The sequence below is a fragment of the Oncorhynchus mykiss genome, chromosome 2 (assembly GCF_057628025.1).
Source record: "Oncorhynchus mykiss isolate SJ-2025 chromosome 2, ASM5762802v1, whole genome shotgun sequence".
Lineage (NCBI taxonomy): Eukaryota > Metazoa > Chordata > Actinopteri > Salmoniformes > Salmonidae > Oncorhynchus > Oncorhynchus mykiss.
In genome coordinates, this window is record NC_143023.1 from 89571683 (window position 1) to 89597453 (window position 25771).

Here is a 25771-nt window from a genome sequence, read left to right on the forward strand (position 1 = left end):
ATAAGGTGTCTTTACTTTTACTCAAGTATGACAATTGGGTACTTTTTCCACCACTGCAAATTACCTAAATAAATAAACTAAACCAAACTACTTTTCTGTTAAAAAAAAAAGATCTGATCCCGACACAGCCTCAAGAGGAGCCTGGGAAGGTGGGCCATCTCCCAGCGCCAGTACCCTTTGCAAGTCTTCCGATGTAAACTCCTGATGTCCCAAACCCTTTTCTGCCGCAGCCACAATAATGTCCAGTTTCTTTGACTTCTTTGGCTCTTCAGCCATACAGTTTATAACTGTGGCAATGAACACCCACAAAATCAACTTTGTTAACACACAGGGTGTCTTTTGACTAGCAGCAAACATTTACTATAGGCTGTGGAGCATCGACTACCATATGTTCACTCACTGGCGTTACTTGTTTTCTCAACAATTTAAATCGCTTCCGCATAGGAGATTCGATCAACCGCTCTAACTTTTGCCACCTCAATCTCCTTCTCCCTTACAGGGCACTCTAAGACCTCATGATCCCCACCACAATTGTAAGTCATCCTTCTTCACACTGTTCTACAGTATACTTCATCCGTCTGCACACACTTGAAACATGGCCAAATACTTGACCATTTTTACACTGCAATGGTTTGGGAACTAAAGCTCTTGCAGTGAATCTTACATAACCAAGTTTCACATGCGTAGGTAGATCTTTATAAAAAAAACTGAACCGACAGACTCTACTCCTTGAAGCGCCTGCTTCACCACCTTCACCACCTTCAACACCTCAAACGCGTCTCCCAGATATGCATCCTTAATCAACAAACAAATTCCAAGAAGTTCCAAATTCATCCACACCAATTTGAGATAGTTTCCTTTCTGTTCCATTCTCTGACACTACTGTTGTCCATTCATCTTCACCAACTTTGCTCAACGCACTGCTCGATTCAACCCCCGGCAATCCACTTCCACCATCTTAAATCCCACTCATTTACCATGCCTGCATTTTTATACCAGCTTTTTCGTATATCTGAAAGTGGTAGGGGGTAAAAAAAAAACATGGAAAAATAAAAGACACCTAAAGACCTAGTCAGGATTCCTGGATTTTCACAAACCCTACAACCAAATTACAGGTATCCGGTTTGTGTGAATGGTTCTCTGCTTTTTTGCCAACCTGATCTCAGTGCATTTTGTATTATTCCGTATGTAAATCCTGGACACTCCATATGTTACAAATTACAATTTGTATTATATGTAACAAATTTCCAAACGTACAATATGTTACGAATTTTCAAAATGTATGATATGTTATGATATGTTAGCTAGCTGGCTAACGTTAGCTAGGCTAGGGGTTAGGGTAAAGGTTAAGGTTAAGTTTAGGAGTTAGGTTAAAGGGTTTTAAGGTTGGGGGAAGGGTTATCTAAAAGGGTTAAGGGTTAGGGGAAGGGTTAAGGTGAGGGCTAGGGGAAGAATTAGCTAACATGCTAATTAGTTGCAAAATAGCTAAGAAAGTAGTAAGTAGTTGCAAAGTTGCCAATTGGCTAAAATGCAAAAATTGTCAGTGATGAGATTTGAACTCTCAACGTTTGCTTTGCTAGACATTACCCATCCACCCTGAGCAACCACACTACTTTTGATTTTGCCTGTCAATCTGTCTTATGTAACCATACCAAATGTAACATATCGTACTAATTTGTTTCCCGGATTTACGTTTACTGTATTACGTCTAGTCTATGAGACCAGGCTGTTTTTGCAGGTAAATTTAAGTTGTGGCAAAAACAACCAGTTTTGATGTTTTCATCTGATTGTCAAACAATCACTTCAAAGGGCTCCTTTTTTATTAGCGCACAGTCATCCCCCAATCAAGGCATGGGCGTGGATCAGAAAACCAGTCAGCAGTGGTGTAAAGTACTTCAGTAAAAATACTTTAAAGTACTACTTAAGTATTTTTGGGGGGTATCTGTACATATCTGGTGAGTATGCAGGCCATGGAAGAACTGGGACATTTTCAGCTTCCAGGAATTGTGAACAGAGCCTTGTGACATGGGGCGTGCATTATCATGCTGAAACATGAAGCGATGGTGGCAGATGAATGGCACCATAATGGGCCTCAGGATCTCGTCACGGTATCTCTGTGCATTCAAATTGCCATCAATAAAATACATTTATGTTCGTTGTCTGTAGCTTATGCCTGCCCATACCATAACCCCACCGCCACCATGGGGCACTCTATTCACAACGTTGACATCAGCAAACCGCTCGCCCAAGCAACGCCATACACGTTCACGCCCAAGCAACGCCATCCACTTTCACATTCACTTAACTAGCTAGCAAATGCAGCTTGCTAGTTTAGCCTACTCAAACACCCGGCTCAAACGGAGAGGGATGCTATGTTAGCTAGCTGGCTATGGCTATCCAACACTGGAACTCTTCTAAGTGAAGGTAGCTTTTGGATTTATAAATGTACTGCCACCAGGGTGCGCCGGTGTAACTGCTTAACCTCTTGCTGTACACTGTACTGCATGGCTGTAGCGAGTTTATTAACGCATTAGTTCTAGTAGCTAGCTATGTGAGTTTAACGTTGGGTGACAACAATGTGGGCTGTGTGTAGCAGATCGCAGTTATGTTGTGAAGGTTTGGATTGGAAAGTTGTTTTTGCAAGGTCAAAGACAGCTGTTGTATTGTGCACTGAAAGCCTCATATGTGAAGAGAAAAGATAAGTAGGAGAGCACGTAGATGCGAGAAGGAATTATACGAAGATCAAATGATCATGCTTTTTATATGTGGCTGCTATGAAAGTGAATTGTGTTTGTGGTGATTAGGGCTGTGTTCATTCCACTGATTCTGTTGGAAAACATTTCTTAAACGGAAGCAAACAGAATGAAACGGGGATGAACATACCTGAATTTGTTCAATAGAAACTCTAATTTGCAACTTTAGTAGCAAGTAGCTAAAAAGTAGTAAGTAGTTACAATGGAGCTAATTAGCTAAAATGCTAAAGTTGCCAGTGATGAGATTTGAAACACACAACCTTTGGGTTGCCGGACATTGGTATTATACGCCCACCCGACCAACCACCCTCCTTTAGTTTTTGCCTTAAGTAACCTTTTGTCTTATGTAACCATACTAAACGTAACATATCTTACTAATTTGAATGTCCCGGATTTCCATTTACTGTGTTACGTTTCGTCTATGAGTCCAGGCTGAATAGATAGATTTTATTTACACAAATACATGTGCCACAATGGAGCACATTGGTAGTTAAAGAAAACTCAATTGCAGTGCAGCTTACATAACATAAAGAGAGACCTAGTAATACAACATTTCAATTTGAACAACTACCCTATCAGTTAAAAAGCCTAACTAATGATGGGCTTGGGATTTTTTATTTTTGCCTTATTACTTTACACTGTAGTCTGTTATATAACTCCATTATACTGGCTCTGTATTAAATGACTGTGTGACTCTTAAGTGCAGCCATTTTCTTCTTTACAGGTATGACAGCAAAAGTAAGATGTAAGTTTAATGTAAAGTTAAAATAAAGTAATAACAAGCACATCTTATTTTTTTATTTGTCTTTTATTAAGTCGGGGTAACTTGGTCATCATGGCTACGTGTAACAGCAGTGAGATCCCCTCTGGGACCCGAACTGACTTCAGTATTACTCAACCAATATTCCCCCAATTCTACAGAGACATAGCAATACTATTATGACAACAGTATTGGAACAATATGAAAGTGTATCGTGGAACTATTATTTTCAATGTTCAAATCCAGCAATAAAAAAGGGCTTCAGTCAAAATGAAAATATAAATGCAGAAAAATACAGAGAAATACTTCAATGTAAACACCTCTCCCACTCAATGATGAGCTCTGTACATCATCAGTCATGCATTCACAACACAAATGTTGATGAAATGAAATACAATAAATAATCATAAATACTGTATGTAACACTGCCTGTAATGATGGGCTAGCTCTAGTGGGGCCTGGGACAAGTGGGAAACCTGGTGCAGCTATGGTCAGTCAATACTCAGGGAATTTAAAAGCAAAGTTAAGCGAGCAATCATACACATAAAATACATATATTAAGACTTACACATTGAATAAAACACATGCAATTACACACATGCGAGACAAGAAAACGACGTAACGTAGTTGTTCAAAGCGCTTCAACACCACTCCATCATAATGAGTCACTTCAAAAAACAACTTCAAAAAGTACAGGATGGCAAAGAAAGAAATAGTGTTTTAGTCTACAGGAATCTGTGTATGATCACAGGGAAAGAATATGCATGAAGTTAAAATGCTCCATCATTCTTGCCAATGCAGTTTAGCCAAGCAAGTCCAAGTTTCTAGTGTGGTAGTACTGTAGCTTCTGTAGCCACTACTGTATTTGACAGGAGGATGTACGAATGGGGCTTGAGAGGAGGAGAGACAGGGTAAGGAGAAGTGAACTCCCCGGGTGACCAGGACCTTTCAGCCCTCCTGTCCAAAGTCCTCTGTGAACTTCCTGATCTTGAACAAGTCCTCAGTGTTGACTGTGGGCCGTGTGGGGGATAGTGAGTGCAGTATGTCAGACTGGAGAGCAGAGGGACACAGAGAAGACCAACAAAAGCATTAGCATGGTTCAGCAATTACACAAATGTGAGAGTCAGTGTGCAATGCCAGGATGTGTATGTTGAAACAACATGTTCCAGCATGTTTGTGAGCTGTGAATGTGAATGTCAATGAACACAGTGAGTATGTCTGTGCTGTGAATGTCAAATCAAATCAAATGTTATTTGTCACATGCACCAAATACAACAGTGAAATGCTTCCTTATAAGCCCTTAACCAACAATGTTTTAAGAAGTTAAGAAAAAAATAAAAATAAGTGTTAAGTAAAAAATATATAGGTAAATATATAAGTAAAAAATAGAAAATAAAAAGATACAAATAATTCAAAAGCATCAGTAAAATAACAATAGCGAGGCTATTTACAGGGGGTACCGGTACAGAGTTAATGTGCGGGGGCACAGGTTAGTCTAGGTAATTGAGGTAATATGTACATGTAGATAAAGTGACTATACATAGATAACAAACAGAGAATAGTAGCAGTGTAAAAGGGGGGGCAATGCAAATAGCCATTTGATTAGCTTTTCAGGAGTCTTATGGCTTGGGGGTAGAAGCTGTTGAGAAGCCTTTTGGACCTAGACTTGGCGTTCCGGTACCACTTGCCGTGCGGTAGCAGAGAGAACAGTCTAAGACTAGGGTGGCTGGAGTCTTTGACAATGTGTGTTTCTTACCATGCAGATGATGTGCTCTGGAATTTTGTCGCTAGGCCCATCCATCCAGGTCAATTCTATGGCTCCCGGGTCCCCAGGCGAGCACGGGGTCAGAAGGTCATCCACCATCAATTGACTGTTGGCACTGGATGGACCTTGCACCTATAGTACCATTACAACAACACACTATCTTAAATATCATTAAAGGTTGAGAAAGAGATGCACCTTTAGTGTTGTATGCAAGAGTCGACTGCAATAGAGTTACTATTGTGTGTATAAATGACCTTTTTGAAGTGTGTGGCTGACTGCAGTTTCCTGACAGGCTGCATCAGGGCATCTCATACGATGACGCTGACATCGCCCCGGGAGTAGCTTTCTGTCTTTTTGGCGAGCTTACACAGGTCTGCGTCACTGATGCTGTGACGCGTGTTGCCCAGGTGCAGCCGGAACATCTGGGACATAGCTGGCTGTTCTAGGAGAGGGATGTAGATATGCTTCTCAAACCTGACGGTGACATGATGCACTGATGAGAATGCTTGATAATTACTTTATTGTGTCTGTTAGGAAATATTTTTTTTTAGCTTGAACAACATAAAACCTTTCTCATTTAATAGCTATTGTTCTACACTCTTAGAAAAAAGGGTTCCAAAAGGGTTCTTTGTAACACATTTTTGTCACTTTTCCAAAAAACAGAAGTAGAAAAACAACAGAGAAATGTTTTTGTTTAATTAGTAAAGGCTTGATAAAACATGTATTAAATGGTAATGGTGCTTTAAAACCCAAACAAATTAAAACCCAAACAAAATGAGCAAAATTGGCAGTGTTAAGGCTAGGGGATTGAAATCGTGTTTGTAGATAGAACACTTCTGCACAGACATGTAAAACAATGCATTTACTCTTTACAGTGTGATCATTAGTATTGTAACATGAGGCCCATACAATGACCCAGAAACCCTATTGTACATTACAGAATCAAAGATCATGAACCCACAGTTGTATCTGAAAGGCAATATTTTACATTTTAGTAATTTAGCAGACACTCTTATCCAGAGTGACTTATATTAGTGAGTGCATACATTTTGACACTTTTTTCGCACTGGTCCTCTGTGGGAATCGAACCCACAACCCTGGCAGCACCATGCTCTACCAACTGAGCTACCAACTGAGATTGATATATTTTTCCTGTCCCTTATTTCATGTGTATCCTGTCCCTTAGTTTGTTTTCATTTAGCAGGTGCTCTTATCCAGAGCGACTTACAGGAGCGATTAGTGTTACATGTCCTGCTCAAGGGAACATCGGCAGATTTTTCACCTAATTGGCTCGGTATTTGCACCAGCGACCTTTCAGTTACTGGCCCAACACTCTTAACCGCTAAGCTACCTTCCGCCTTGAGGTACGTACTGTAACAAGTTTATTGTATGTTCTGTATGTAAAATAGAAAACAAATACCTCAAGAGCAAATGTGGTTTTGAAATCAAATTGAATGATATTAAAATGGTCTAAGACACATGGTACTTCTCATCAGTAGGCAATGTAGGATTTCAGTAACTGTGAAATCTGCTGCAGTATCTGCAAACACTAGTCTTTGCTTTGGGAGAGTATAGCTAGGTTCTCTCTTTTCCTTCTCTTTTTAAAAGTCTGCAGAATAACAAGACACCTTTTCCATTTTAAAAGTCACATGATTGACGATGACCCAAAATGACAAGTATACCTTCATATAACAAGGCTGAAAATGAAGAGATGATAATAAAGTCTTCACTCAGAGTATAGGTCACTTCATAGAAGTCATTATGCTGTTGATTGAGAGCAATATCTCGTTGATTGTTGAGAGGATGTTGTATGTAGGCTATGTCAGCCAATCAATAAAAGTGCATTTGACAAAGAAAGCGCATCAGTTCGCACACTATACAAAGTGTTATGACCAAAATCTGTACAACCTATGCTCAAAGTAATCACATCAAATCATAATTGTAACCAGATGTAAATAAGACACGTAGAATAATTTACATCAATGTGTCTGTAGTGCTTATTCAAGTCCCACAGGATAATAATCTCTTCTGTAGTGTTCATATTTATAATCTTAAATTAATTATCTAAACATGTCAATCCAGCCACTACTTCAGTACAGGTCTTTATAGGGTTTGGGGTATTTAAACATCAGATAATCCATGTAATAAAAGTCATAGGCCCTCTGTCTCTCCGTGGTATTCAACTGTTCAAAATATCTCTGGGTAATGGTGTAAGAAGTCCTTTCTGCTTTGGGGTTTCTGTCTTTAAAGTCAGGGAAAGTGAGGTTGCTAGGTGCCCCGATACTCCGTAGCAGGAAGTTGGCCTCCTCCTTCAGGCTCTCGAATTTCCCGATGAAGTCGTAGTGCAGCAGGCAGGGGCTGCAGAGCTGGCTGACCGGCGTCCAGTGTATGTCCATGCCCACGGGTCGCCTCACATCCAACAGGTACTGGACAAACTCCCTGAAGGTGACGCCGGCGCCGGTCCTCAGGGCGGAGAGCGAGGCGTTGGCCCGGTACCGGGAGATGATGGGCCGGCCAAAAACAGGGTGGTAGTATGAGTTGGGGCTCTCGAACTTGTCGCGGAAGGCCGACACCAGCCTCTCGAAGGGCTCCCGTACGAAGAGGACCTTGGTGTAGGAGCGGAGGCGCTCTGCCACGCCCGCCTGGCTGTAGGTGTCCAGTCGGCGGAGCTGGTTGGCATAGTGGGCGTCGTCGTGGGCGATGCCGTGCGTGGAGGTGGCACTGCCTCCCAGGACCATCAGCACCCGCTTCCAGTTGGAGCAGCCAGCTTTGGGCACCTCACAGTACAGCAGCCCTGACCTATTATTAATTAACCAATACAACAGCAATATATGAATAGTTATCTGGGGCTGTATACATCTAACATCTCAGAGTGGGAGTCCTGATTTAAGATCAGTTAGGCCTTTTAGATCACAATGAATAAAATTACATGGACGGGGGACCTCTAGATCAGCCCTGAACATGAATTGCAATGAAATACAATTATACATGTAAATCATGTAATGTATTTACATGTACTGTAAATAATATCTGAAGATAATGCTCAATGAAATTAACCACTAAAGTTACAACACCTATCCTCCACGTAGACCCGGGACACCTGCCGGCTGGAGATGGGGTGCTCGGTGACGCCCGGCTGGTATTTGGTGCAGACCTCCCTCAGCAGGTGGTGGCGGGACACTTGGGTATGAGCCATGCCCTGTAACTTACGGTCCTCCTCACCAGGGGGGGCACCACTAGGAATTACAGAACCGCTCTTTAACAGCAGCTTCCTGTGGCGTTTAGTGACCGGTGGCCTGGGGCTTTCGGCCTGTTGGTCTCCGGAGGTTGGGGTGGATGGGTGGGGCAGCCACTGTAAGGAAGGGGGCTGCCTGGGGCTAGGACTAGGGAGGCTGGGGTTAGAGGATATCTCTTCCCCTGGAGCTCCATGGAAACCTCCACCTAGGTTGATGCCTTCAAAGACTGCACTGTCTGAGGGCTGATCCTGTGTCACATGGAACAATTGTTAACAGAAGCTCAACTTCACATAAGATGGAGATAGTGCTTGTTCCTCAATAATCCACAAGATGGCGTCATTACATTATTTTGAGGGAGCTCAGCAGCTCAGTGAACTGAATGTAAGCAGGCATCTGATCTTATCAAGTAATCTTACCTTTTGAATTGGCCACCTTGGAGCAACCATGAACTTCGCACCTAGAGGGAGAGGGAGAGGGAGAGAGAGAGAGAGAGAGAGAGAGAGAGCGAGAGAGAGAGAATCCTACATTACGTATTACAAAAAGTATTTTGCTTGTAACAAGTTTCTCCAGCCGAGCTGAAATAGGTATCAAGAAAGAGCCTAGAGGAGAGATGGTGTCTATTACAGATGGGGCAATAGGACAAGACTCCATTTTATCACAAGATTAGGTTTTTGATAGAGAGGCCAGGTGTGTGTGTGTGTGTGTGTGTGTGTGTGTGTGTGTGTGTGTGTGATAGAAAGAGAGAAATAGTGATGCTCATGTTACCTTGGCGATGCTTAGATTACCGGCCACTTATCACGTTTTATCAACACTTTCACCTATTGTATTATTGTTGAGTTACTGAGAACAAATTCTCTCTTCCCAGTGCAGCCTTGCCAAGTGATATTTTTCCGACTGAGAAACGTGACCATGTATAATGGGACAGAAATCGTTACAGGACAGGGGAATGGGGATGTCAAAAACGGCTTTGTCATCACAAAACAGATTTGTTAGAGAAGAACTTCAAATCAGCCTCAAACAAAACAGTCAAGGGATGCACAGAACAATTATGTCTTTCAGATTGTGATTATAAATCAGTCATAGAATAATACATATTTTTGGGGGAGGGAAGTAGACACCCAAGAGATGTAGGAAAACATCAGAAAACATAATTAGTCACCATAGCAGATGTTCAAGACATCACATGGTCATTAGAGATGTTGCTAGTGGGAGCTACAGTAACTATAGTGCTATTTTTTTTACATACATTCATGTAATGTTGCATCTAGAATTTACAGTATAATGACACAGTGCCAGTTCTCAATATCTTATGTGTTATCGCTCGATAGCACTAGACGTCTACAAGAAAACAAAACTGAATACATGCAGGGCTGTTGGGCCGCTCCATGGGGGGTGACTGATCCTCTACATAACAATGACAACCTTGCTTACTCCTTACTAGAACACACACACACACACACACACACACACACGCACACACACGCACACACACACACACAGGAGGCTTGCTAATGTGAATGTGCCAGGGGTAATGGGGGATCCAGATGGCTTCACAGCGGCAGCCCTGGGATCATCTTGACACTGAAGGTTACTGCTTTCCGACTGCTGCCGTGTCAAAAGAGCCATCAAGAATCTCTCACCGCTCTCAAGAGGTCACCCACTTTTTGCACACTTGCAAGGAACAATATATCTGTGTGAACTTGGCCCAATAAAGGCAAATCACAAAGACGATCCATTGTATGAGGGGATATAATGAAGCATTATAAAAGAGAATGAAGAATGTCTACAAAGGCATGCATTAACAGTAAGTAATGCTTATGTCAATGGCCCCTGTGTTGGCTGTCTAAGTAATAGAATGTGTTAAGTTGTCAATGGCCCCTGTGTTGGCTGTCTAAGTAATAGAATGTGTTAAGTTGTCAATGGCCCCTGTGTTGGCTGTCTAAGGAATATAATGTGTTAAGTTGTCAATGGCCCCTGTGTTGGCTGTCTAAGGAATAGAATGTGATAAGTTGTCAATGGCCCCTGTGTTGGCTGTCTAAGGAATAGAATGTGTTAAGTTGTCAATGGCCCCTGTGTTGGCTGTCTAAGGAATAGAATGTGATAAGTTGTCAATGGCCCCTGTGTTGGCTGTCTAAGGAATATAATGTGTTAAGTTTGTCCTGTCCACATACAGTAGCTTCAGTACCTACTTGCAGTTAAAGTTATTACTGTAGTGTTTACATATCTATTTAGGGGCGATTGCAAAGCTTGCACCTGCTGTACCCCGATAACCCCCTGTCTCTCACACACACACACACACACACACACACACACACACACACACACACACACACACACACACACACACACACACACACACACACACACCACCAGCCCCCTTCCTCAATGTCAGTGTTGACTCAGGACTTCCACCATTTCTACACCTGTCATTTAGCTTACCCTCTCTGGCAATCACTAACTAAGCTCAAATCTGGGGCTTAAACTTTACTCTCTGCTCTGAGCAACTTAACGACACGCACAGACAGGCAGACAGACAGACAGGTAGGCAGGCAGACAGGTGAGGAGACACTGCTGCTGTCAACCCTGTAATGACCCTGGCCTGCCTGTGACGGAGATGACGAGAGGGGGGCGACCTGACTGACGGCACGTGTCAGCGGGGAGGACAAGAGAGTTGTGTCAAGGCCGTCACACTGATCGTCACGGGATCGATTACATGCCAGAGCTGTGCAGGCTTACTGCTGGTGACGGACTGAGAGAGAGAGGTGTGTGTGTTTGTACTGTGTGTGATGTGAGTGACTGTGTTTGTGCGCGTGTGTGTGTGACAATTACTTACTTCCCAGCCAAGCACAAGATTTAGGCCCCCTGTCAAAGGTCTCTCCACTGTCAGTCTACAGCTCAGGAGGACTGTGTTTAAGCATTTAATTCCTGATGCTGTCAGAGCCACATGCTTTGTATTTTCTTCAATCGTGTAATTTGGTAGTCAATTGGGTTCTTGTTGTTTTTAAATGTGTGTTCTAGGGAGCTGAATTTTTCTTGAATATTTTGGAGGTTTAAAGTAAGGTCTTCTGATGCTATTATTCCATCAAGACTTTCAAAAGGATCTTTTACAATGTTGCCATTTTGAATGACGAGATCATTCCTCTGTTGTCCATTTAGACCATTTCATTTCTCCCACAACTGGTTTCCATCAATGGAGTCTTCAATCTCTTTCAGAGTGGTGTCACAATGCTTCTGTTTGTATTCTTTCAATGTGACACAATATTCTTACCGAACGTCTCTAACCTGTAGTTAGTGATGTTTTCTATTTGATGAAGATCTCAATTTGTTCCTTATGAGATTACATTCAGCATCAAACCATTTCTCTTTTTGAGGTTTCCAATTAGAACTGTTTTTTATTTTGCATAAATTTTCTTTTGTGGCTGCTTTATGATAGATCTCATTTAATTTATTCACAGCCAAATTTATGTCAGGGAGGTTTGGGCTGAATGCACTTGAAAGGAAATCATTTATACAGGCTGTGATTTCTGGGCAGTGCAATGTTGTGTTGAAGTGTGTTGCGCTGTCAGCAGCCCATCTGTATGTTTCATTTAGATGAAGCAGTGTACAGGGCTCTGTTTGTTTGGTCTTTGGTTGGCGAAGTCTTTTCAAAAAGACAATCTGGCAGCGGTCAGACAATGGTGTCTGTGGTCTGACAGTGAATGCACTAATAGAGGAGGGATCCAAGTCTGAGATTGCATAGTCAACAACACTCGTCCCAAGAGTTGAGCAGTAAGTTAGAATCCCATCTAATCATACCATTAAAAAAACACAGGCCTAAGGCTCAACAGAGATGCACTAACCCCTTTACATTTTTGTTCGCTACCTGGTCAGAGCTATTTCTATTACTAGTGATGGGACTCGGGTATATGTCAAATATATGTCTATTACCCTCAGGGTCTACTACACAGTCAGTTTCAGAACCTGTTCTACCATTAAAATCCCCCAAATCACTTTTTTGGGGCTTGCCTGTTTTGCTTGTTATTTTGGCATTAATACGCGTCACTTATCAGTTCGCAAAAAAAGTCATTGTGATAATAAGGCCACATACAAACACGGTCTCTTTTTTGCTTTCTTGAGTAAGGCAGCTACAAAATGCAGATGTTTCAGCCTAGCTCAGTGCTTTCTGTGGTGGTGGGGCAAGCCAGCAGAAAATACAGAGCATTGTGCCTGATTGGCTCAGTTTTCTGTCATGATTGGCTCAGTTTTCTGTCATTCTTGGGACAGTATGTCATCCCCAAATCTAAGTTTACAGCTCGAAAATTTTAACCCCTTGGGTTCTGCCATAGAGTTATATTAGAAGTGCCCATCCGATAAGGCTCAAGGTCATTGGCCACAGATAGAATGACATCAAATCAAGTTATAGCTACAGTAGCTTTAATTGGACTGTCACATCTTACTTTCAAAGTCTTAGCTAGCAGTCATAATCAGTTGTCATCAAGTCGACATTATACTGGCAAATCCTATTTAATCCTTGTCATATGAAGAGAAATGATAGATAAAATGTATCGGTGCTCATCGGCTATTGTATACAAAGATTACACAACAAGTTGGAAATCGCAAATTCAACAATGAGTCGTTTGGAAGGACTGCAAAGAAACCACTAACGTTAGCCTGTTATTCAGTGGAGTGGCTGTGTTTTGTCCCCCGAGTTACCACCATAAATCTAGAGAATGCCAGACTTTGATGACAAAGTTTGATGACAACATTTGCCCACAAAGGACCGCTGTGCCACCTTCACAAGGTGAGTCCAAAAATGTCTTGTATGCTGCTGCATAAATGATGTAATATGCAAGGGAGAAATGTATACTGTAGCTAAGAAAGTAATATTAAGTGTATGTTGTGTAGTAAGCTGTTTTAGTCTAATTTCACCAACGCGGTATTGTAAACACATAACGTTAGTAGTTGTGGTGCTTGGCTTGCACGTGTAAATTCAACACACACAACATTCTATAATATAATTGTGTTATTTGACGTGTCAAGTTAAAAGCTTATTTAACTCGTCAAATAGTGTTACATGACGTGTATCTTTTTCGACACTCAACGACCCAAACGGCATTCAATGTGCCTCACCCTAACAATTTGGTACATTTTTACCACTTCATTTCGCCTACTGTTCTAGCTTGGTTGTTCACAAATAGCCTAGAACTTGTTTTTAATCATTGAATATTGTAAGAGCTCTCATTGTCTGTTTGTATGCCCCAAGTTTGCCATATAAGCTATGCTTTTTTTAAAGGCAGTAAATGAGGCTGAATTAACTGTTTCGCTGCCAGACAAGGCTCTGCTGAAAGCCAGGTGTAGCAGTGGTAAGATATTGGGACTCTGTTTGGACAGCTTTATGTAGGCCCTAACAGTTTGTAGGCACCGTTTGTCGCCGTTATAGTGCAATTAATATATTGTTTAGTGCTGTGGCTTTGCTGACATGCATCCCACGTTCTTTTTGTTTGCCCCACCAAGATTTACATGCTAAAATCACCACTGCATATGATCGTTCCTCCCGAGTCCCTGCCGTGATTTACATTTTAATGATGGGAGTAGAATGTCCCTATAGCCTGAAGGACATTGAGGATCTATGTTACCACGGCACCATGTTTCTAGAAGTATTATTATGTCTTGACTTTTGGTGTTTTTAAGAAAATCTGGGTTTTGGTCTTAAGATGGAAGGTAGAGGAGTACAAGCCCTGGATATACCAAGAACTGAACGTTAATGATCTCATTTCACAAACTCAGCAAAAAAAGAAACTTCATCTCACTGTCAACTGTGTTGATTTTCAGCAAACTTTACATGTGTAAATATTTGTATGAACATAACAAGATTCAACAACTGAGACATAAACTGGACAAGTTCCACAGACATGACTAACAGAAATTGAATAATATGTCCCTGAACAAAGGGGGGGGGGGGGTCTAGATCAAAAGTAGCAGTCAGTATCCAGACCGTGATGGCCCCTCCACCTCCAAATCGTTCCTGCTCCAGAGTACAGGCCTCGGTGTAACGTTCATTCCTTTGACGAAAAAAGCGAATCGACCATCACCCCTGGTGAGACAAAACCGCGACTCGTCAGTGAAGTCCTTTCTGGTCCAGCGACGGTGGGTTTGTGCCCATAGGCGACGTAGTTGCCAGTGATGTCTGGTGAGGACTTGCCTTACAACAGGCCTACAAGCCCTCAGTCCAGCCTCTCTCAGCCTATTGCGGACAGTCTGAGCACTGATGGAGGGATTGTGCGTTCCTGGTGTAACTCGAGCAGTTGTTGTTTCCATCCTGTACCTGTCCCGCAGATGTGATGTTCAGATGTACCGACCCTGTGCAGGTGTTGTTACACGTGGTCTGCCACTGCGAGGATGATCAGCTGTCCGTCCTGTCTCCCTGTAAGCGCTGTTTTAGGCGTCTCACAGTATGGACATTGTTTTTCTGTTTTCTGTGTTTTTCTGAGTCAGTAGAAAGGCCTCTTTAGTGTCCTAAGTTTTCATAACTGTGACCTTAACTGCCTACCGTCTGTAAGCTGTTAGTATCTTAACAACCGTTCCACAGGTGCATGTTCATTAATTGTTTATGGTTCATGGAACAAGCATGGGAAACTGTGTTTATCCCTTTACAATGAAGATCTGTGAAGTTATTTATATTTTTACGAATTATCTTTGAAAGACAGGGTCCTGAGAAAGGGACGTTTCTTTTTTTTCTGAGTTTATAAATATATACAGTATATCTATATACTGTATCATTTGGTTATAGTGAAGTACATAGGAAATTAATACAAACAAATATAGAACAGGAACATCCAAACGTGTGTTTTTTCCAGCAGTTGATGTGACTGAGCAAATAGAGTATGGTATGTGTGTTGTATTATGTGTGAAGTTGATACACCCGCACAATATTTAGACTAAGCGCACCAACCACGCCCAACAGCGCACTAACCAAGCACAAAAGCGCACCAACCACGCCCAACAGTCCACCAACCACGCTCAACTGTCCACCAACCATCCACCAACTATTTTTATAAATAGACAACAAGAAAATTATAACATATATGACTATATCTTGTGTTGACTATATCTTCATATGACTTCAGAATGTGAAACTAATTTCTCTTTTATCTTATACACTGAGCATACCAAACATTAGGAACACACTTTTGCCCTCAGAACAGCCTCAATTCATTGGGACATAGACTCTACAAGGTGTCAAAAGCATTCCACAGGGATGCTGGCCCATGTTGACTCCAATGCTTCCCACAGTTGTCTGGATGTCAAGTTGGCTGGATGTCCTTTGGGTGGTGGACCATTCTTGATACACAGGAAACGGTTGAGCATTAAAAACCCATCAGTGTAGCAGTTCTTGATACAAACCGGTGTGCCTGCCACCTACTACCATACCCGTTCAAAGACGCTTAAATGTTTTGTCTTTCCCATTTACCCTCTGAATGGCACAGACACAATCCACGTCTCAATTGTCTCAAGGCTTAAATATCCTTCTTTAACCTGTCTCCTCCCCTTCATCTATTGATTGAAGTGGATTTAGCAAGTGACATCAATAAGGGCTCATAATTTTCACCTGGATTCACCTGGTCAGTCTATGTCATGGAAAGAGCAGGTGTTCTTAATGTTTCGGTTGAATGTTTTCTGATAAGGTCCAATACATTGGTTTATACCTATTCTAGGACTTTGCACATCAGCTTTAGCAGTTGACACCTCTCCGATGACTGAAGGGTCTATATGACTCTTACCGGAGGCTGCCTCTGCATATGTGGGCTGGCAGTGAGGCTGAGCTATGGTCTGGTCTGGGTTACCCTCCTGTTGGCCACTATTTGTCCTACCCCTAGAGTACAGTCCAGTGCTTGGCTAAATGCTATCTCTCTCTCTCTCTCTCTCACATGCTCCCCATTCCTGCTTTTCTTCCCTCTTACCTCACCGAAGGGGTATCTTTTATTGATGGAAAGGTTATAAATATTGGAGGGGGTTTCAGCGTGACTTGAAAGGCTTACACAGTGCTCTGCGCTGTGTGGTGAGAGAGCCATCCGTGTCACAAAGTCTCCTGCTCAGTGCAGAGGTAATGAGTCAAGGCACTGAGTTGGAATGGAGAATCTGATGAGTTTCCATAGAAGTAGGGATTACTAGAACAGAGATTCCCATTCAATTATATTTAAATGGAAGCTTTGGTGTCGACAGACAAAGAATAGCGGGTTCTGACTAGTCATATGGGCATGTGCACTGATAGGGTCAGAAACCAACTCTACACATAGCGCAGGTGCTCTCATGCATAGAAAATTTCACATACATTAGTTGATGGGGTATACAAAATGACTCTGTCAGAAGATAGTGTAATACAAGCTGTGATGTGTCCGAATCTGAATAAAACTCAAACTCATCCCCTTAGGATGGTTCTTTCTTATCACAATATTGCAGTACTGTTTGTTGTCAACATTTCAGGGTATAAAGTGAAACGTTTCTCTACAGTGCAATTTCACTTAGGTCCCCCTTATTTGTTGTTCCTGATGCAAAGGCATTTGAGCGATAAGGCCTGCTTCAGCAGAATTGCACCCAATTTTGTGGTGTAGATTTCAGTCTCAATGTCACGTCCTGACCTTAGTTCCTTTTTTATGTCTCTATTTTGGTTTGGTCAGGGCGTGAGTTGGGGTGGGCATTCTATGTTTTTCACTCTATGTTTTGTTCTGTGTGTTGTATTTCTATGTGTTTGGCCTGGTATGGTTCCCAATCAGAGGCAGCTGTCAATCGTTGTCTCTGATTGAGGACCATACTTAGGTAGCCTGTTCCCACCTGTGTTTGTGGGTAGTTGTTTCCTGTTTTTTCTCCTTACAGGACTGTTTCATGTTGTTCACGCTCGTCGTCGTCGTCGTCGTCGTCGTCGTCGTCGTCGTTTTGTCATTCAGTGTTCAGTTTATTTAATCAAATTTACTATGAACACTTACCACGCTGCGTGTTGGTCCGATGATTCCTATTCTTCATCATCGGACGAAGAGGAGAGCCGTTACAATCAATTCTTCTTAGCAAGGGTAAGAGCGTCCTTCCACTGGAGAATTTACAGTGCTTTCAGAAAGTATTCACACCCTTGACTTTTTCCACAAAACTAAATTTATGGAATTGAGTTGTCACTGGCCTACACACAATACCTCATAATGTCAAAGTGGAATTATGGTTCAAAATTTGTATACATTAATTAAAAATGAAAAGCTGAAATGTCTTGAGTCAAGTATTTAACCCCTTTGTTATGGCAAGCCTACATAAGTTCACTTGATTAACATGTCACATAAGTTGCATGGACTCACTCTGTGTGGAATAACAGTGTTTAACATGATATTTAAATGACTACTTTATCTCTGTATTCTACACATACAATTATCTGTAAGGTCCCTCAGTCTAGCAGTGGATTTCTAACACAGATTCAACCACAAAGACCAGAGAGGTTTTCCAATCACTCGCAAAGAAGAGCACCTATTTGTAGATGGGTAAAACATGTTAAAAGCAGACATTGGATATACCTTTGAGCATGGTGAAGTTATAAATTACACTTTGGATGGTGTATCAATATACCCAGTCACTCAAAAAATACAGACGTTCTTCCTAGTTTTTTTAAATGATAGAAGAAACAGAATAGAGCTAAGCACAGGCAAAATCCTAGAGGTTCCTGGTTCAGTCTCCTTTTCAACAGACACTAGGAGAGAAATTCACCTTTCAGCAGGACAATAATCAAACACAAGGCCAAATATACACTGGAGTTGCTTACCAAGATGACAGGGAATGTTCCTGTGTGGCCTAGTTACAGTTTTGACTTAATTCGGCTTGAAAATCGATGGCCAGACTTGAAAATGGCTGTCTAGTAATGATCAACAACCAACTTGACAGAGCTTGAAGAATTTTTAAAAGAATAATGTACAAATATGTATTGTACAATCCAGGTGTGCAATGCTCTTAGACTTACCCAGAAAGACTCACAGCTGCAATCACTCAGGGGGTTGAACACGTATGTTATCAAGATATATTAGTGTTTTATTTTTCATAAATTCTAACCTTTGTAAAAAATGTTTCTTGACATCAGAGTATTTTGTGTAGATTGACAAAAAACAACAATTAAATCTGTTTGAATCCCACTTTATAATACAACAAAATGTGGAAAAAGTCAAGGGGTGTGAATACTTCCTGAAGATCAGAATATCTTTCTGATTTGGTGTGACTGGCTGGGAACAATGCCCAAACCAAATGGAAAAGGTTTCATTGCGTAAGTGCACTTAAAGCAGGAATCCTTAATTGAAACAATAACAAATCGTTCGCCCCACCCGTTTCGCTAAAACGCTAAGGGATGGGTCTGGAGAAATGTAACCACTCTTAAATTAATAGACAGAGCTATGGATGCAAGGACTGGCCATCCATTATATCAAATAGTATAGTTTTGAGGCTATACAGTGTTTGTTTAGATATGTTTACATGATTACAAACATAATATAAAACAAGCTTATATTTTGGGTTCTGATGGGGTACGACAGTTGAACTAAGCTCATGAGGCATTCATAATTTATATTCTTAAAGAATCAATAGGTATATATCATTAATTTATAAATCCCAAAATGGATGTAGCAACTAAGGATTCTAGCATTAAACATATTGACATACACTATGCATACAGTATGTATACATACACATTCTCAAGTGATTCGCCATTGTAGAGAAAATGGGAACACTGTCACACTAGCAAGAAACCAACCGTATAGTAGCCTACATTCTCCAGGCTCTTCACTGATGAATGTGTGACTTACATTTACATGGCTGGTCTTCTGTGCACACAACTATTGACTGTGACCAGGTTAGCTGGAGCTGCAGCTCTACTATACATTCAATTCAGGTTATGTGGGCCAAAGTGGGATGATAGAAATTATGCAGAGAACTAAGTTCAATCGACCCCTGCCACAGCTGATGCATGAATGAAATAAAAGATTGAGCATGAATATATTGTTGGTTCTCTTTCTCCATACTTTCACGCAGAAAGTAGCTATACATCCTTCACACAAGAAACAATGTCCCCAGAATGCATATATTTACATACAGTACAGCAATGAGTGTGTGTGCTTCATCACTTTCTTTGAAAAGCAGCTATCTTCATGGATTTCAACAGTTTTTTTTTTTCTTTTTTTTTCTCTTTTTTTCTCCATGGAACAGAGACTTCTATTTGCAGTTTTATAGCTCCTCTCATGCTATTCTTCATATCAGGCTCAATACAGAAATTGTCCAATGAAGCAGATGCAAATCTACAGGACTGTTTCGCTAGCACAGACCGGAATATGTTTCCCAGGGCTCATCCAATGGTATTGAGGAGTTTATCACATCAGTCACCGGCTTCATAAATACAGTGCCTTGCGAAAGTATTCGGCCCCCCTTGAACTTTGCAACCTTTTGCCACATTTCAGGCTTCAAACATAAAGATATAAAACTGTATTTTTTTTGTGAAGAATCAACAACAAGTGGGACACAATCATGAAGTGGAACAACATTTATTGGATATTTCAAACTTTTTTTAACAAATCAAAAACTGAAAAATTGGGCGTGCAAAATTATTCAGCCCCCTTAAGTTAATACTTTGTAGCGCCACCTTTTGCTGCGATTACAGCTGTAAGTCGCTTGGGGTATGTCTCTATCAGTTTTGCACATCGAGAGACTGAAATGTTTTCCCATTCCTCCTTGCAAAACAGCTCGAGCTCAGTGAGGTTGGCTGGAGAGCATTTGTGAACAGCAGTTTTCAGTTCTTTCCACAGGATCTCGATTGGATTCAGGTCTGGACATTGACTTGGCCATTCTAACACCTGGATATGTTTATCATTGAACCATTCCATTTTAGATTTTGCTTTATGTTTTGGATCATTGTCTTGTTGGAAGACAAATCTCCGTCCCAGTCTCAGGTCTTTTGCAGACTCCATCAGGTTTTCTTCCAGAATGGTCCTGTATTTGGCTCCATCCATCTTCCCATCAATTTTAACCATCTTCCCTGTCCCTGCTGAAGAAAAGCAGGCCCAAACCATGATGCTGCCACCACCATGTTTGACAGTGGGGATGGTGTGTTCAGGGTGATGAGCTGTGTTGCTTTTACGCCAAACATAACGTCTTGCATTGTTGCCAAAAAGTTCAATTTTGGTTTCATCTGACCAGAGCACCTTCTTCCACATGTTTGGTGTGTCTCCCAGGTGGCTTGTGGCAAACTTTAAACGACACTTTTTATGGATATCTTTAAGAAATGGCTTTCTTCTTGCCACTCTTCCATAAAGGCCAGATTTGTGCAATATACGACTGATTGTTGTCCTATGGACAGACTCTCCCACCTCAGCTGTAGATCTCTGCAGTTCATCCAGAGTGATCATGGGCCTCTTGGCTGCATCTCTGATCAGTCTTCTCCTTGTATGAGCTGAAAGTTTAGAGGGACGGCCAGGTCTTGGTAGATTTGCAGTGGTCTGATACTCCTTCCATTTCAATATTATCGCTTGCACAGTGCTCCTTGGGATGTTTAAAGCTTGGGAAATCATTTTGTATCCAAATCCGGCTTTCAACTTCTTCACAACAGTATCTCGGACCTGCCTGGTGTGTTCCTTGTTCTTCATGATGCTCTCTGCGCTTTTAACGGACCTCTGAGACTATCACAGTGCAGGTGCATTTATACGGAGACTTGATTACACACAGGTGGATTGTATTTATCATCATTTAGGTCAACATTGGATCATTCAGAGATCCTCACTGAACTTCTGGAGAGAGTTTGCTGCACTGAAAGTAAAGGGGCTGAATAATTTTGCACGCCCAATTTTTCAGTTTTTGATTTGTTAAAAAAGTTTGAAATATCCAATAAATGTCGTTCCACTTCATGATTGTGTCCCACTTGTTGTTGATTCTTCACAAAAAAATACAGTTTTATATCTTTATGTTTGAAGCCTGAAATGTGGCAAAAGGTCGCAAAGTTCAAGGGGGCCGAATACTTTCGCAAGGCACTGTAAGTGCACCGACGTCGTACATACATATCCCAACCAGAAGCCATGGATTACAGGCCGCGATGAACTAAAGGCTAGAGCTGCCGCTTTCAAGGAGCGGGACAGTAACCCAGACAGTAACCCGGACAGCCGCTATGCCCTCCAACAACCATCAAACAGGCAACGTCAATGCAGGACTAAGATCGAATCCTACTACACTGGCTCTGGAGCTCGTTGGATGTGGCAGGACTTGCAAAGTATCACAGATTACAAAGGGAATCCCAGCTATGAACATCCAGTGATGCGAGCTTCCCAGATGAGCAAAATTCTATGTTCGCTTCGAGGCAAGCAACGTAGGGCCAGAAGGATTACCAGGACGCGTACTTAGAGAATGCACTGACGAGCTGGCAAGTGTCTTCACTGTAATTTTCTACCTCTCCCTGACCCAGTCTGTAATACCTACATCTTTCAAGCAGACCACCATAGTCCCTGTGCACATGAACGCCAAGGTATCCTGTCTAAATTACTATTTTCCCATAACACTCACATCTGTAGCCATGCAATGCTTTAAAAGGCTGGTCATGGATCACATCAACACCATCATCCCAGACACCCTGGACCCACTCCAATTCCCATGCCGCCCCAAAAGATCCACAGATGAGACAATCTCTATTGCACTCCACACTGCCCTTTCCCACTTGGACAAAAGGAACACCTACTTGAGGATGCTGTTTATTGACTACAGCTCAGAGTTCAACACCATAGTGCCCTCTAAGCTCACCACTAAGCTAAGGACCCTGGGACTTAACACCTCACTCTGAAACTGGATCCTGGACTTCCTGATGCCCCCAGTTCGCGAGGGTAGCCAACAACAGATCTGACCCTCAACACAGCAGTCTCTCAGGGGTGCATGCTTAGTCCCCACCTGTACTCCCTGTTCACCCACAACTGTGTGGACCGGCACAACTCCAAAACCATCATTAAGTTTACTGATGACAAGACTGTGGTAGGCCTGATCAACAACGACGATGAGAGTGTGGTGCCAGGACAACAACCTCTCCCTCAATGTGAGCAAGACAAAGGAGCTGATCGTGGACTACAGGAAACGGAGGGCCGAGTGCACCCCCATTCACATCGACGGGACTGTAGATGAGCGGGTCGAGAGCTTTCAGTTCCTCTGTGTCCAGATCACTTAGGATCTATTGTGGCCCAAACACACCAACAGTCATTGAAGAGGGAACGACAATGCCTCTTTACCCTCAGGAGGCTGAAAAAATTTGGAATGGACCAGTAAAAAACAAGCTGCAGCATTGAGAGCATCTTGACTGGTTGCATCACTCCTTGGTATGGCAACTGCTCGGCATCTGACTGCAAGGCAGTACAGAGGGTAGTGTGTACAGCCCAGTACATCAGGCGATGTCAGAGGAAGGCCCTAAAAATTGTCAAAGACTCCAGCCACCCAAGTCATAGACTGTTCTCTCTGCTACCGCACAGCAGGTGGTACCGATGCACCAAGTCTGGAACCAAAAGGAACCTGAACATCGTCTACCCCCAAGCCATAAAACTGCTAAATAGTTAGTCCTGCTAGCTATTTGGTTATTATTTAACTATCTCAATTGATCCTTTTTGCAATAACTTCACTCATCACATTTGTTGCTGTTACTGTTTACTATCTGTCACTTTATTCCTAGTTATATGTACATATCTACTTCAATGACCTCATACCCCTGCACATGGACTATATACAAGGGGTACCCTATCATTACTCATTGTGTATCTATTATTACTTGTATTATTATTTAAAAAAACGTATTTTCTATTATTTCTCTATTTTCTTTCTCTCAATTTTTTTGTACTGGCCAGTTCGTATGCATTTTACTGTTAGTCCACACCTGTTGTTTACGAAGCACTAATAACATTTGATTTTGACATGACAGAGAATTGTACAGTTTTGACATGGTGTGCTTATGGTGTGTTCATATGCTATCTGGGGACCCCCAACCTTAATTTATATGTACACTACATCACCAAGAATATGCGGAAACCTGCTCATCGAACATCTCATTCCAAAACATGGGCATTAATATGGAGTTAGTCCCCCATTTGCTGCTATAATAGCCTCCACTCTTCTAGGAAGGCTTACCACTAGATGTTGGAACACTGCTGCAGGGACTTGCTTCCATTCAGCCACAAGAGCATTAGTAAGGTCGGGCACTGATGTTGGTCGATTAGGCTTGGTTCACATTCAGCGTTCCAATTCATCTTTTATTTATTTTTAACCTTTATTTAACTAGGCAAGTCAGTTAAGAACAAATTATTATTTTCAATGACAGCCTAGGAACAGTGGGTTAACAGCCCAGTTCTTCCACACCGATCTCAACAAACCATTTCTGTATGGACCTCGCTTTGTGAGCGCGGGCATTGTCATGCTGAAACAGGAAAGGCCCAAACTGTTGCCACAAACTTGGAAGCACAGAATCGTCTAAAATGTAATTGTCTGCTGTAGCGTTAAGATTTCCCGCCACTGAAAGTAAGGGGCCTTGCCCGAACAATGAAAAACAGCCTCCTGCACCAAACTTTACAGTTGGCACTATGCATTGGTGAAGCGGGATTCTTCACTCCAGCATTTTCACTGCTCCAGAGTCCAGCCGATGCTTGGCATTGCACATGGGGATCTTAGGCTTGTGTACGGCTGCCTTGGAAACCCATTTCATGAAGCTCCAGACGAACAGTTATTGTGCTGATGTTGCTTCCAGAGGCAGTTTGAAACTTGGTAGTGAGTGCTGCAACCGAAGACAGACAATGTTTAAGCAATACGCACTTCAGCACTCGGCGGTCCCGTTCTGTGAGCTTGTGTGGCCTACCATTTCGCGGCTGAGTCATTGTTGCTCCTAGACGTTTCCACTTCCCAATAACAGCACTTACAGTTGACCAGGGCAGCTCTAGCAAGGCAGTAATATGGCAAACTGACTTATTGGAAAGGTGGCATCCTATGACGGTGCCACGTTGAGTCACTGAGCTCTTCTGTAAGGCCATTCTACTGCCAGTGTTTGCCTATGGAGATTGATTGGCTGTGTGCTTAATTGTATACACCTGTCAGCAACGGGTACGGCTGAAATAGCCCAATCCTCTCATTTGAAGGCGTGTCCAAATACTTTTGTATATACAGTGGGGCAAAAAAGTATTTAGTCAGCCACCAATTGTGCAAGTTCTCCCACTTAAAAAGATGAGAGGCCTGTAATTTTCATCATAGGTACACTTCAACTATGACAGACAAAATGAGAAAAGAAATCCAGAAAATCACATTGTAGGATTTTTAATGAATTTAGTTGCAAATGATGGTGTAGACCATACAGTGAAATGCTCATTTACGAGCCCCTAACCAACAAGGCAGTTTTAAAAAATAAGGAAAATAATAAGAAATAAAAGTAACAAGTAAAAATAACAATAGCGAGACTATATACAGGGGGGTACTGGTACTGAGTCAATGTGCGTGGGCATCGGTTAGTTGAGTTAAAGTGACTATGCATAGATGATAACAACAGAGAGTAGCAGCGGTGTAAAAGAGAGGGGCCAATGCAAATAGTCTGGGTAGCCATTTGATTAGATGTTCAGGAGTCTTATGGCTTGGGGGTAAAAGCTGTTAAGAAGCCTCTTGGACCTAGACTTGGCGCTCCGGTACCGCTTGCCGTGCGGTAGCAGCGAGAACAGTCTATGACTAGGGTGGCTGGAGTCTTTGGCAATTTTTAAGCTCAGTGGGTTGCCTGTAATCCATGGCTTCTGGTTGGGGTATGTACAGTTGAAGTCGGACATACAGTACACTTAGGTTGGCGTCATTAACTCATTTTTTTTTTCAACCACTCCACAAATTTCTTGTTAACAAATTATAGTTTTGTCAAGTTGGTTAGGACATCTACTTTGTGCATGACAAGTTATTTTTCCAAAAATGTATTACAGACAGATTATTTCACTTAATTCATTGTATCACAATTCCAGTTGGTCAGAAGTTGACTGTGCCTTTAAACAGCTTAGAAAATTCCATAAAATGATGTCATGGCTTTAGAAGCTTCTGATAGGCTAATTGACATAATTTCAGTCAATTGGAGGTGTACCTGTGGATGTATTTCAAGGCCTACCTTCAAACTCAGTGCCTCTTTGCTTGACATCATTGGAAAATCAAAAGAAATCAGCCAAGACCTCAGGAAAAAAATTGTAGACCTCTACAAGTCTGGTTCATCCTTGGGAGCAATTTCCAAATGGCT

The 25771-nt window shown here is 41.9% G+C and overlaps 1 protein-coding gene across 1 annotated transcript in view; it reads right to left on the minus strand.

Annotated features, from left to right (window-relative positions):
- Positions 1-5953: 5953 nt before the first annotated feature.
- LOC110499336 (carbohydrate sulfotransferase 8) overlaps positions 5954-25771 on the minus strand; it is a 98124-nt gene continuing 78306 nt past the window's right edge. The window contains exons 3-5 of the mRNA XM_021576422.3: positions 8931-8971; positions 8353-8762; positions 5954-8077 (exon numbers count right to left, since the gene is read on the minus strand). Coding sequence (XP_021432097.3) covers positions 7369-8077; positions 8353-8762; positions 8931-8971 — 1160 coding nt within the window. The 3' untranslated portion in view covers positions 5954-7368. The remainder of the gene's footprint in view (positions 8078-8352; positions 8763-8930; positions 8972-25771) is intronic.